General features: G+C 41.4%; 1 protein-coding gene across 1 annotated transcript; it reads right to left on the bottom strand.

Annotated features, from left to right (window-relative positions):
* Window positions 1-8,759: 8,759 nt before the first annotated feature.
* Window positions 8,760-12,607, bottom strand: LOC138757712 (ankyrin repeat domain-containing protein SOWAHB-like). The gene has a single exon (XM_069925455.1). It carries the CDS (start codon window positions 12,516-12,518, stop codon window positions 10,563-10,565), a length of 1,956 nt encoding a protein of 651 aa, XP_069781556.1. The 5' UTR covers window positions 12,519-12,607; the 3' UTR covers window positions 8,760-10,562.
* Between the last annotated feature and the right edge of the window lie 2,457 nt (window positions 12,608-15,064).

Here is a 15,064-nt window from a genome sequence, read left to right as displayed (position 1 = left end):
TAGAAGAGGCCCTTTGTCTAACATTCTCCATCCAGTAAAGAGTTAGTTGCAAATGACTGACAAAGATTCTCTGCCAAGAACATCCTTTATCATTTTTCTATTTTTAAAATTTATAACTATTGCTGCAACCCTGTGTAACCGAGTTTTATTTTGGGCATATCATTTTACTACTTTATGATCCATCACCGTTGGCATTATAATTAAAATGTTTCCTGGAACAGCAAGCATGCTGACTGGAGTGTTCCTTACTAGCAAACTTTTGAGATTGTCTCTGAAACTGAACTTGAATTGTATTCAATTCAATTGAACATCCTCTGTTTCTATTGGTTAAGAAGAGACGAGCTGGTACAGTGACTTAGAAAATAATACTTCCACCTTTTGAAGGAATACTTGAATCTGAACCTGGGAAAAAAATTTTCAACTTTGTCTCAGGAGAATAGCTGAAGATTATGACAATATCAATTAAACATGTTTGTGCAAGTTCAAGCAGTTTCACTTGGCACAAGGTCACACAATGGAAGCAAAAACTGCTGGAGAAACTCAGCAAGTCAAACAATGTATTCGATGAGGTGTGGCGGCTCACCACTAGGCAGGCGAACCGGCCTCACTTGTAAGTCACGTGGCAGGGCAGCTGGCCGAAATGGCACTATCGGGGGTGTTCCCTTCCTCCCAGCACGGGGCTCAGAAGCCCGCGCTGGGGGACCATGTGATGTCCGGGTGACGTCAGCGCCCTCCAGCGCAGTTCTCAACCAGGTCTGGGCTGGGAGTATAAGTGCAGCCCAGCAGCCTGCAATAAACCAGTCTGCTCACTGAGCTCAACCCGTCTGGTTGTGTGTGTTATTGCAGGAGCAGTGGAGCCGTCGCTACAGTAGCAAAGATAAAGACACATAACCAAGTTTCGGGCTTGAGCCCTTGGTCATTAACCTCACCCCCACTTGGAATCAATAAGAGGAAGAAGAGGGAAAGTTGATGGGGGAGGGGGGCTCCATGTGAATCCATAAGAACACAAGAAATAGGAACAGAGTCCATTCAGCCCACTCCAACATTCAATGAGAACATGGCTGATCTGATGATAAACTCATCTCCACCTACCTCCCTATTTCCCCTACTATGTAAAAATCTATCCAACCTTGTCTTAGATATATTTACTGAGGTCACATCCACTACTTCAGGAGGCTAAGGCAGCATAGGGGCCATCATCCCCGCTGCACAGCCAACAGAGAGGGACAAGTGTATGGGGAAGAAGGCATTATCATGTAAGAATGTATCCCTGCACAGGAGACCTGCTATTGTTATGCGAGCGATGATGTTAGTATACAGGAGCAAACGGCGGGAACACAAACGATATAAAAGTCAGGCATTCAGCCCCAAAAAGGCAGAGCTATACCTGACTACACTTGTGTGTGTGTATCTTTACTTGGAGTAGCGCGTTGCTACACATTGAGTGATTTATTGGGCTATTTCAGAGGGCATTTATCAGTCACCTCATGTACCAATTGACTTCCTTCTATGCTGCATGATCCCATCAATTCTGAGATGACTGCAAAGACTCTCACTGCAACCTAAATCTTGGAATAGTGCCAGAAAACTGGTCTCACAAGTGCTACACTCTTATTTACAAAAAGGGAAAAGAATAAACCATCAATTTCAGACCAGAAGCCAAACGGAAAACCTCTTACAGCCATTGAATCAACACAAAATCAATTGCTACTTAGAAAAGAATGTTAATAAACAACAGGCAGTGTATACTTGCAGAAGAGAATTGCATTTGACTAATTTGATTGAATTCTTTGATAAAATACTAGAGAGGATTGATTTTTGTTGACACACACTTTCAAAAGATATTTGATAAAGTCTGGCATGTAGTAAAGTGCAGTGTAGATATGAAATTTATTCGGAGAATATACAGTGGTAGTGAATTGTTGTTTTCAAAGTATTTTATTGATATTTCCAGATTAATGATATGCTTAAATGGAATGAATTTTGGAGGCAGATAGCATTCTGCTGATCTGTTTATATTTTTACCTGTAGCAAAGGTGGGATGGGGAGAGGAGTGTAAACAGTTTCTAGATAAATAACGTACAATGTAGAATTAGATCAAGACTCAGAATCAAATTCTTCTGGATCATTCTGTGATCCAGAAAAGCAAAATAAGAGAGTGCGGAAGTTGTAGGAGAATTATTTACTAATGAAAGATGATCAATCCACAAAATTCTGTTTATTTCTCCATAAATGCTTCTAGACCTGTTGAGCAAATTCAGTATTTTCTGTTTCTGTTCTGTAGTCTCACCACATTTGGCCATGAGTACAAAGCATTAATCAAAATAATTGCTTCAATTGATCCATATATTTGATCCATTGGGTACAGGATTGAAATTATTCAGATGGAACCATGTTTTACCATGCAAGAGCTTTGTATCACATGAGCAGGTGCACAGGATTTACAAGATTTGTTCATGGCAATGAAGGTTTAAATATGCAAGGTTCAAATGTTCCTTTCAATGTCATGTAATAATACATTAAAAATGTAATATACATTATTGAGCCCTTGGTAGAGGCAATTGGACAAGACCCAGAGATAAAGGGTTTTATGGTGGGTCAGATAAACCACAAAATTAATCTTATGGCAGACGATGTAATCCTGGATTTAACATATCCAATTAATTCCCTTGCTAAATTACAGATTCTATTAAAAGCTTACAGCAAAGTTTCATGATACAAGGTAAACTGGGGAAAAAGTGAAATCATCCCACTCAAAAATGTTGATCACACTAAGTACCAGCAAACAAGTCCATTCAAATGGCCCTCGGGTATCAAATACTTTGAAATAATAGCCGATGATGATCTTCAGAATTTATCCAAACGCAATTACCTCCCGCTACTTAGTAAAATTGAAGATTTGAGTAGGTGGATGAATTTGCCCATCACTCTAATTGGCAGGGTCAACTGTGTAGATAAATATATTGCCAAGATTGCAGTACCATCTCCAGTCCTTGGAAATTCCACTACCTTAAACCTTTTCTAAAACCCTCAATAAACATGTTGGGGAAAATTTATTGGAACTGTTTGGTACCTAGAATATCCACAGAAAGGTTAACATGGGTCTATAGGTTAGGGGGCATCTGGTTGCCTAGTTTCAAAAAGTATTATTTGGTGGCCCAAATGAGATACATTATGACAATACCCCCTCCTGGGTACAAATTGGATTGCACTCTCTAAAAGAGAAGTTGTATAATGATGTCATGGAATTTATATTTCATATAAATGGAATTCTAGAATTATTGCCAGCAGGAAAGACATTTTAAAACACTTGGTTAAAATATGGTATAATACCTGTGGAGGCTCTGGACTGAAAAGAGGATTGTCATTGAGGACACCATAAAGAAAAAATTAACTTATACCCATGACTTTATAACCATATAACCATATAACAATTACAGCACGGAAATAGGCCATTTCGGCCCTTCTAGTCCGCACTGAACTAAGTACTCTCCTCTAGTCCCACCAACCTGCACCTTACCCATAACCTTCTATTCCCCTCCCATCCTTATACCTATCTAATTTTTCCTCAAATGACAAAATGGACCCTGCCCCCACTATTTCTCCCGGAAGCTCATTCCACACAGCCACCACTCTATGAGTAAAGAAGTTACCCCTCGTGTTACTTCTAAACATGCCCCATAACACTTAACTCATGACCTCTTGTTTCAATCTCTCCTACCTTCAAAGGAAAAAGCCTATTCGCATCAACTCAATCTATCCCCATAATCTTAAATATCTTCATCAAATCCTCTCTCAACCTTCAAAGAATAAAGACCTAATCTGCTCAATCTATCTTTGTAATCTAGACTCTAAAACCCAGGTAACATTTTCATGAATCTTCTCTGCACTCTCTCTACCTTGTTGATATCCTTCCTATATCTTGATGACCAGAACTGCACACACAAATTCCAAATTTGGCCTTACCAATGCCTTGAACAGTTTCAACATCACTTCCCAACTCCTGTATTCTATGCTTTGATTTATAAAGGCCAGCATACTGAAAGCCTTCTTCACCACCTTATCCACATGAGATTCTACCTTCAGGGAACGATGAACCATTATTCCTTGATCTTTCTGCTCCACTGTATTCTTCAATGTCCTCGCATTTCCTACGCATGTCCGGTTTTTATTATTCCTTCCAAAATGAAGCACTTCACACTTTTCAGCATTAAACTACATCTGTCATCTTTCAGCCCTTTGAACAATAACATTTTGGAAACCTGGTATCATAAGGGGATAGACAAAGATTGTTATGAAAAAGGACCTTTCGTGTAATTTGAATAAGTGAAGAAGAAATATGAGTCGTCCAATAAGACCTTTATTTGTTACCTTCAATTACGATCCTTCCTTTGGGCTAATTTGGGCCTTGAAATGACTCTATCAGGACTCACTGAAAAGGAGAACTACTCCATGAAAAAAATGTATATGTTTATTTCTAGAATGTATTTTTTATTGATGAGTGAGAGCCCAAGCCAGGTTTGCATAAACCTTGGGTAAGATGGGAGCCAGAATTAGACACAACAATTGACAAACAACTCTAGTCAGATCTATGTCAGGGAAGTCTGTTGGCTACTATCAATGCCAGGTATAAATGGTACAGGTATAGATTGGTCAATTATAACCTTATCCATCAACTGTACCTCACCCCAAAGAAATTACCCCAATATAAACCTGAATTATCAGAGATATGTGTTTAGGTGTGGTGTAGAGGTTGGTTCCTTTTTATACTCTACCTGGCTTTGCACAAAGGTGAGGCCCTTTTGGTATCTTTGGCTTGGCTTCGCGGACGAAGATTTATGGAGGGGGTAAAAAAGTCCACGTCAGCTGCAGGCTCGTTTGTGGCTGACAAGTCCGATGCGGGACAGGCAGACACGATTGCAGCGGTTGCAGGGGAAAATTGGTTGGTTGGGGTTGGGTGTTGGGTTTTTCCTCCTTTGCCTTTTGTCAGTGAGGTGGGCTCTGCGGTCTTCTTCAAAGGAGGTTGCTGCCCGCCAAACTGTGAGGCGCCAAGATGCACGGTTTGAGGCGTTATCAGCCCACTGGCGGTGGTCAATGTGGCAGGCACCAAGAGATTTCTTTAGGCAGTCCTTGTACCTTTTCTTTGGTGCACCTCTGTCACGGTGGCCAGTGGAGAGCTCGCTATATAACACGATCTTGGGAAGGCGATAGTCCTCCATTCTGGAGACGTGACCCATCCAGCGCAGCTGGATCTTCAGCAGCGTGGACTCGATGCTGTCGACCTCTGCCATCTCAAGTACTTCGACGTTAGGGATGTAAGCGCTCCAATGGATGTTGAGGATGGAGCGGAGACAACGCTGGTGGAAGCGTTCTAGGAGCCGTAGGTGGTGCCGGTAGAGGACCCATGATTCGGAGCTGAACAGGAGTGTGGGTATGACAACGGCTCTGTATACGCTAATCTTTGTGAGGTTTTTCAGTTGGTTGTTTTTCCAGACTCTTTTGAGTAGTCTTCCAAAGGCGCTATTTGCCTTGGCGAGTCTGTTGTCTATCTCATTGTCGATCCTTGCATCTGATGAAATGGTGCAGCCGAGATAGGTAAACTGGTTGACCGTTTTGAGTTTTGTGTGCCCGATGGAGATGTGGGGGGGCTGGTAATCATGGTGGGGAGCTGGCTGATGGAGGACCTCAGTTTTCTTCAGGCTGACTTCCAGGCCAAACATTTTGGCAGTTTCCGCAAAGCAGGACGTCAAGCGCTGAAGAGCTGGCTCTGAATGGGCAACTAAAGCGGCATCGTCTGCAAAGAGTAGTTCACGGACAAGTTTCTCTTGTGTCTTGGTGTGACCTTGCAGGCGCCTCAGATTGAAGAGACTGCCATCCGTGCGGTACCGGATGTAAACAGCGTCTTCATTGTTGGGGTCTTTCATGGCTTGGTTCAGCATCATGCTGAAGAAGATTGAAAAGAGGGTTGGTGCCTCTGTGAAACCCACACCAAGATCATGGGAGTCACCTTCCCAATAGATCCAGAACTTTGTCTTCTGGGGAACTTTACCACGGTATGTAGATCACTAATTCTCAAATTAAATTCACAGAAATTGCCTTATATGTGGCCAGGAAGTGTACAGCAGTAACATGGAAGTCTGACTCCCATCTACTTGTGGATAGGTTGTCTTCAGAGATGAATAGCTACATTCCACTTGAAAAGGTCAGATACAATCTCAGGAAGGGATATAACACCTTCCTAAAAATCTGAAAGCCTTATTTGGAGCATATAGGTACCTCACTGGTGCAAATAATAGGGTTACGGTTGCTACTGTCTAGCCAGTAGACCTCTGTAAAGATTTTAACACTGTGGTATTATCCTGTCTCCATCTGTTTTACTGTACACACTGACAATGAAATGCTTTTTTGTGTTTATTTTTCTTTGTTCTCTCTGTTTAATAGGACATATAGAGGGGAGGGCATGAAGGGAGGGGTTTTTGATGTTTTGTATTTGGTAAGATTGTTGATTGTTAAATATATTTAAAATGATAAATAAAATATTACAAAAGAATGTAATATACATGAAAGACTTGCAACTTTTGTCTGCTGTAAGGCAAACAAAGAGTCACCAGAAGCATGAGAAAGAGAAACAAAAGAGTATTCCTTCAGAGATAGAATGCCCATTGATTTGCCTCCAGCAATGATTGATATTCCACACTATGAAATGCTGGGTTTCCGCTTCCTGCTCTTCTGGGTCCACAACAGCAGTAGTGCAGCCCTTACATAAACGCTGCCATTATTTTGGTACAGGTTCCAGCTAAAGATTCACAACTACAACCCCCTGGTTCTACTTCAGGCAGGAGTGGGGTTCAATGATTGATATTCCACACTTCTATCAACATAGTACTTTGTTTTTTTAAGGCCAGGCTATTCCATTTAAAGATTAAAGGGTCCCAAAAATGCCAAATCAAATTTTTAGTTAGTTGGAGTAATTGATTACACTCTGCTTCTCAAGGATGTGCACTCAGCCTGCTACTTTTCTCACTCTGTACCCATGACTGTACAGTTAAAAACCATTCCAACTCCATCTTCTAATGCAGTGGGCCGGGTATCAAATAACAATGAGGTCAAATACAGGAAAAAGATTGAAAGTTTAGTGGTATGGTTCCAAGTTACCCTCTCTTTTAAGACAAAGGAAGTGATGATTGACTTCAGAAGAGGAGGCAGAGTCCACACCCGTGCCAACATTAATGGCACTAAGTCAAAAGTTTCAAATTCTTGTGAATATGTATTTCAATTACCTGCTGTGGGAATAAGCACATTGGCATAATGGTCAAGAAAGTTCACAAATATCTCTACTTTCTTGGAAGGCTAAGTTAGTTTGGCAAGTTCCCTTTATCCCTCAACAACTTCACAAATACATCATCAAAAGAATACCGATGTTTGCTGACTTCATCACAGTGTGGTATGGGAAATACTCAAGATCAGAAGCAGCTACATAAGATTGTGAATGCAGCTCAGAACGAAGCACAAACTTCCTTTCCCTCCCCTCTTTGGGCTCTATCTACATCTCCCGGTGCCTAAGAAAGGCAGCCAACATACTGAAAGACCTTACACATTCTCCTTTTCCCCCTTCCATGAGGGAGAAAGGTTAAGAGTGTGAAAGAACACACCAAATAGCTTCCAGTTTCTTCCTTGCAGCCATCAGGCTTCTGCTCAAACCACTTAACAGTGTTGAATACAAAAATTCTGAACAAAGGCTCAGGCCCAAAATGTCAATTGCCTATTACTTTCCATTGATGCTGTATGACCTGCTGAGCTTTTGTAAACCCCAACATCTGCAGATTTCTTGTTTACACTTAAAATTGTACTGCAGTAAAAGTCATAAAATCTGGACTGGGTTGGTCTTACGCGATGCATGCATACAAGCACGCAAAAGCCAAGAGTTTGAGAAGTCTGGATTCTCGGCTGGTCCAAATTTCTGCTGAGAGTTTTTGAGAAGTCCGGATTCTCGGATGATCTGGATTTTAGACATTTAAATTAAATAAACCGTCACCATTCATTTTCCTAGCAGGATGGAAATACACAAATTAGTAATTAGTTAATTTTTTTGGCAACATGATAAATTCTACACTTTGCCTTAATAATGTGATTTTATTTTAGACATTATCATACTGCCTTTAATCTTCCTTTTCATTGTTACCCTACACTCTGTTAATTGTGTTCCACACATGGGTGTATGAAATGTTGGAGACAACCTATTAGTCTGTTTGCAGAGGAGCCCTTTTCACTATATATAGGTATTTCGTGACACACAAACTTAAGTAGTGGTATATAATCATTATAAAATCACATTAAGGCAAAGTGTAGAGTTTATCATGTTGCCAAAAAAGTTAACTAAATACTAATTTGTGTATTTCCATCCTGCTAGGAAAATGAATGGTGACGGTTTATTTAATTTAAATATGATGATTTTCAGACAGTTAAATTCATTGAATATTTGCCACTCTCCAAAGAAAGGCAGGCTTTCTTTTTGTTTTAAGAGATGCCTGTTGTATTTGGTGTGTTTAAAAGTTTACATACACGAACTGAATCTATGCCTCATCCTCTTGCTTAAAAATGAAACAAACACTAAGATATAATATTAGTTCTGGCATCAACACAATAGCACAAGACACAATTATATTCTGTTTTCAGTGCCACTCAATTGTACTTGTGCCTTTATTATATTTTAAAACATTAGTTACAAATATTGTAGATAGTAAACTAATCATAGAACTGTGGAAAAGAATCTAAATTATTGACATTTTACATCTTAAAACTAGATGGATTTCAATAATGTTAAAAATTTTTAAATGTACCCAGAGTACAGAAATGTTTTTGGCATACATAGATATATCAAAGAATTACGCTGCTAGTACTGATATACTTGACAATTATAATCATAGTGCTGGCATACACGTACATGCAAAATGTAGGGGTGTGTGTGCATGTACATAGTGATACCCAATGAGGTACAATCAGAATACATGTAAAATACTATTTATGGATTTTGGTCACAATTCCAATAAACAGATGATCTGATAGACAGTTACAGGGAAAGTAAGGTTAAACATTTTAGGATTTTATTCCCTGAAGCACAGAAGAATGAGGAATGATAGCAGTATACAAAATTGTGAGGGGTAGAGTAAATGCAAGCATGCTTTTCTCGCTGAGGGTAGATGAGAAAAAAAAACTAGAGGACAGGTTAAAGGCGAAAAGGGAAATATTTAAAGGGAACATTAGGTGGAAATTTCTTCATGCAGAGAGTGGTGGGAGTGTGGAGTGGTGCTGTCAGCTGAATTGGTGAATGTAGACTCAATTTTGACATTTAATAAAAATTTGGACAGGTACATGGAAGAGAGGAGTTTAGAGGGATATGGTCTGGGTGCAGTCCAGTGCCATTAGGCAGAATAATATTTCGGCAAACTAGAAGGGCTGGTTTCTATGCTGTACTGTTCTATGGTTCTATAGTGTGGGTAACATGAATCCTGATGTATACAGATATGCTCAAGGAGGGCACTCAAGCTACTGCACATGTTGATAGGTTGATGATGTTGCATGGGGTGTTGGCCTTCATTAACTGTATAATTGAGTTCAAGAGCTGTGAGATAATGTTGCAGCTACACAAAATCTGAGTTAGCCCAACTTGGAATATTGTGTTCAGTTCTGGTCACCTCATTACAGATAGGGATGCTATCAAGAGGGTGCAGAGATTTACAAGGATGTTGCCTTGATTTGAGTGAACGTCTTATGAGGATAGGTTAAGCAAACTTGGTTTTCTCACCTTGCAGCGACAGGATGAGTAGTGATAGAGTGTACAAGATGATAATGCATTGATTGTGTGGATTACCAGAGGCTTTTTTTCCCAGGGCTCAAATGGCTAGCACAGAGGGGCATACTTTTAAGATGATTGGAGTAAGCACGGGAGGAATGCAAGAGGTAGGTTTTTCCTACAATAGGATATTTTAAGAGTCTATGATAGGTATCTGGAATTAAGAAAAAATGGAGGGTTATGCAGTAGGGAAATTTTAGGCAGTTGTTAGATTGGCACAACACTGTGGGCTGAACTCCTCAAACCCCATATTCAGATTGTGCCTACTTTAAGAAGGCACAACACTGCAAGTATGTAGTATCTTGTGACAGTGATACTATTAGGCCTGAACAGCAATTTTTAAAATAAATAGTATTAAGGTAGTGTGGAAATTTGGTTTACATGTGGTGTTTGAAGAGATATTTAACAATATACAATTGCACCCCAGCAGTCGCCAGATTTCATGTAAAATGGGATCTTTACACAGATTCAAAAAACTAAAATGATTTTTTAAATATAGGAGCCCATTTTGTAATTTACCATACATCTATTCATAGTGTTTCTTATGAATGTTGTATGCTCTGAACTGAATAGAGAAACAATGTAATAAAATATTCAAACCTGTAGAATTTAGAAACAAGAGCAATTGGTTTCTAATTAAATTACTAAAACACAATCAGAACAAATGTTTTAAATATTGTACATTTTCTCATTTCCAATCTGAATTTATTTATTTGTCTTCAGTTTTCTCATCTTCCTCACTTATTGCATGCAAGTGATCAGAGTCCAAGTGCATAAATTTTTTCATTAGTTGAGGGGATTTAAGGAGAGCAGAAAATGATGTTTTTCTACTGACAGCATTAGACAATTTTTGCCGACTAATGTCCTTGGTTGAAAATGTGCTGCTTCCCTGAGGCTTTGCTTGCTTATGTTCAGGAGCACCCAACATCAGAAACACATCCTCAGGAGCATTATTATTCAGGTACTGCCATGGTTTTTTGCCACTGTGGTCCCTTAAATTAAAATTTGCATGGTATTTGTTCACTAAATATTGAATGACTTTGAACTGACCATACATTGTGGCTATGTGCAGAGGAGTGTAGCCACAGGTAGATTTAATGTCAACATTTAATTTAATTTTGCTTTTTCTTGCACAACGAATGAATCGAAGGAGTGCAACATGGTTGCCATGCTTTGCTATCCAGTGAAGTACTGTATATCCAGAAATAAAATCTTTTTTCATGCCAAAGGTGGGGTCTTCACCAAACAAGTCACATGCTTGTTCAAACATGCCTGCAGCTGTTTTCACTATCCATTGATGCTCTTTGGGGTCAAGTGGAACCAATGAGGATTCCTCAGATGTCTCTTCAGTTTTTAAGTGTTCCCCACCATTTGGTGTCCGGGCCCTAATGTTCAGAGGTGTATCTCCATCAATTATTTTCATGACAGTTGGATTGTGATCCACCCCTGACAATGATAGCTCTTTGTTCGAAAGTTCATTGCTCTTAGACACTTTAATAAGAGATGCACGTTTTTTGGGTGATGTGCTTTCTCCTTCAGAATGCCAACTAATGCCCATAAATTGCCTGTTTCCAGCAAGTGGCCGACAACTTAACTCTCCCTGATTTGGGGGGTGATTTTCTTCTGAACGCGCAGCCTCGGGAATTACTGAGTTTTGTGGTACTTTTGCCTGGTTCCCGTGATTCTCCAAGGAGCTTCTACAAAGGCTGTTCAATTTCGTATCACGAGTAGGTGCAATTCCCTCTGTTTTTCGAGAAGCATTGACCTGCAGAAAATCCCCCAAAGAGCTTTGGTCAGATTTACCCGCTGCCCATTCAGTTTCAGGGCCGGGCTTTCTAGCAGTGATCTCGGCATCATAGGTCGGAAGTTCTTTCTGAGCAGGTTTCGCCTCCTTATATTTAGCAACAGGCGGGGTTGCATGAGAAAAGAGAGGCGAGGCGGGGGAAGAGGCTGAAACAGGTTGATCCAAATTGCCGTCGTGGGCACCATCTAACAATCTGGTAGCATCGCCCGCACACAGAACATCGGCTGCGGGCACCTTATTGGCTTTGGATGCTCGAGCGTCCCGTGCTTTTGCCGTCGTGCGATCCTTTCGACGAACCGGTCGATCCCCGCCGGCCTTTTTGCCACCTGCCGTGGCCGCCTCGAGTGGTGAGCGATTCGCTTCATCGGCGCGTTTCCCACTTTGCCGTTGTTGCAGCGAGGCTTTCGGCGCCTGGGCCACACGCCGCTGAACTCCTGAAACCTCTCCGGCTGAACCCCTGGGCGATTGGCCGGTCGCACCTCTTCCTTTCGATGTCCCACTTCTGACCTCGGCTCCGAGTTCGCACGGTGGCCCATCCACGGGCGGGTTGCATTTGCCTGCCCTTTGCTTCGCTTTCACTCCTTCAGTCGGGTGCCCAAGTTCCCTGTCGCTTGGGCTGGAAAACTCACCGGGGATGAATTCCGTGTACCTCTTCCTCAGAGAGATGTACTTGACGCCGTCTTCCACCTTCACCACGGCCAGCGAGTTGACGAACTTCTTGAACAACTCGCGGTTCTGCAGCTGCTGCTCGGAGTCTCTCAGGAAATGCCTGAAATGAGCGGTCAAATCCACATTCCTCACCTTGCCGCGGTGACGAAGGAGGAAATCCAAAACGGCCTCCTGACTGAAAGTTTCAGCCATCGCTCGGGAAGGCGGACATGAACAAAAAGAATCACGACTGCCGTCCCTTGGCTCAGTGCCGCTCCCCTCACAATCCTGCACACCTTGCCCGCACGGTCCCGCCCCCACACCACCACGATTGGATCCGAGCAACGTGTCAATCAATGGCGATCTGGACGCTTGTCACCCAACAGGAGCGTGGAAGGAGAGTTTGAGGTGAACGGCGGCAGAGGTGGAGAGACCCACGAGATTCCAGAAAGGTATTTGGTCGTTACCCTGTTTGGAAATTACACTTTGTGACAAGTTTTTTTAAAAGTTGTAGACAGGTCGCAGATAATTAGCAAGAGAGCATGTAAGAGGAACATTACATCACTGTTGCATCCGCTGCGAAGAGGTCGATAAGCGACAGCGGCATTGCTGGTTTCGAGGCAAGATGAAATTTCCAAGATTAACTCCGGATTTCATACACGGGATGTGGGCGTTGATGGTAAAAGTGGCGTCATTGCCTGTCCCTTGTCTCAGAGGAGTTAAGGTGTCGGCAAACTCACGAACAAATGACGGATAATAATGAACTCGTTTTGTTTCTCCTGCAATCTAATAGCGAGATTGCGCTTCCATTCATGTTCACTTTTAATGAGTTTGTTGAAAAATGAATTTCGCCCACTGTCTTATTTTTTACAGTTAATATTGGATCTGCTTCCAGACTGTCTCAAGTGTCTGAATTAAAAGATATATTTCCAAATCGGGATGGAGTAGGATTTGGAAGAGAGTTAGCAGGTATTAGTATTCCCATTCTCCTGCTGCCCTTCTTAGTAGTAAAGTTTGAAGACATAGGAGGTGTTACTGGCTTACCCTTTGAAAACAGTTGCAGTGAGTACAGTGGTTATATACCCTGCTGCAACCAGTGGGTGTAGGAAATTAATATTGAAAGTGCTTTAATGGGGTGCCATTTAATCACTTTTGCTCGGCAAGCAAATCTTTGGAACAAAATCAATGCTACGGGTCATTTTTAAAGAATCACTGCGAATGTGAGATCAGAGGCCTGCTTTTGTAAATCGCCCATAAATAAGCAGATTTAAATCCAAATTGCTATCACAATTGAAATAATATTTAAAATGTTTACAGAACTTTTATTTTTGATGTTTTCCCCATTTTCTGTTCAATACTTTGTTAGAATTTAGGTCTCACTTTCAATGCCGTCAAATTTTAATTAATATTGATTAATATGATTTGTAACTACCATATATTTTGGCATACACGTTGAGTTGTGAAACCCAAAAATGCTCTCAAAAAAAGGGGGGTGGGGGTTTGTCAACTTGTATGCCAGATAGACATTTGAGTCCTTAAATTCAGATCAAAATCCAATCCATGCCAATTCAGTGTATGTCAACCCACAAAAAACAGTTGGGTGTACAAGTTGACCCTTGAAAAACCAAAAATAAACCCAACAGATTTTCATTGAGATTTTTATTAAAAACAACAACACAATTAGCACCCTTCAAAATCACAATCAGTGGCCATTTTCACACTGCAGGCAGGCAGTGACCCTACTTTGTCCCGGTGAAATTCCTGGGAATTTAGGACTTCCCGGGCCTTTTACACCATTGTCCAAATTCCTGAGAATTTGCCCTCCCCTTCAATTTGGGTGGGGGGGGGGTGGAGTCCCGCCCCCAACCAATGACATGTCATGCGCTCACAGGAGTAAGAGCAAGTTCATACCCTGTCCGTTGGTCACTCCCTCCCCCAGCTGTCTGTCGCCCGCCCACCCCGCACTTCGGCATGTCACGACAAGAGTACAATGCAGGATGTTTGGCCAACTTGGTTTCCCATAATCCCTCGCTCTGGGAAATCCAGCTGCACGAGGGATTATGGTTAACGAGGATACCCATTCATCCCGCATTGTGCTGCTGTCGCAACGTGCCGAAGTGGCCTGCTGTTGTCAAGAGATAGGTATCTTTTAATTTTAATCGCCTTCGTGACGCAGCATCCAAGTGCTGATGTCATGGGGTTTTTCCTTTTTGGTCATTTGCCTTTTCTCAATGCAGGGATGGAGTGGTCTGGGAACATTTCCTGGGACCGCGGCCCAGACCAGTTTAAAATTCCAACGTTCACAGGAAACTTCCCTAGAAAATTTCCTGGGAATCTTAATTTTACACTTGGGTGTGAAAAGGCCTATTGTCTAAAAATAACAACACATTTAGAATCCTTCAAAATCACTATCTGTAACATTGCAGCAAAGATGGTGGCAAGCACATCCATGCTCTCACTGTTTAAACAGTCATCATATAGGTCTCAGTCTGTATCTGATGAGGCAGTTTCAGTTTCGTCATCAGTGTCCCACAATAAATCATCTTCTGTGCCATCGACCACACTTTTTTTTAATTACATTTTTTTATTTTTCACGCTATAAACCATATTGACTAAGCTACATACAGACATTTTTTCTCTTGAATATATAGTGTCATTTTCTTCCCCCATTCCCTCCCTACCTCACCCCCCCTCCCATTCACCCGAAGTTCAATCTATAAGATACATTAAACACGTTAAACAATGTTGTCACTTAATAA

This window comes from Narcine bancroftii, chromosome 3, assembly GCF_036971445.1.
Source record: "Narcine bancroftii isolate sNarBan1 chromosome 3, sNarBan1.hap1, whole genome shotgun sequence".
Lineage (NCBI taxonomy): Eukaryota > Metazoa > Chordata > Chondrichthyes > Torpediniformes > Narcinidae > Narcine > Narcine bancroftii.
This window is presented reverse-complemented; position numbering and strand designations above follow the sequence as displayed.

Excerpts from the sequence above, each read along its gene's own strand:
- LOC138757712 (XM_069925455.1), bottom strand. The coding sequence starts at position 12,518 with ATGGCTGAAACTTTCAGTCAGGAGGCCGTTTTGGATTTCCTCCTTCGT.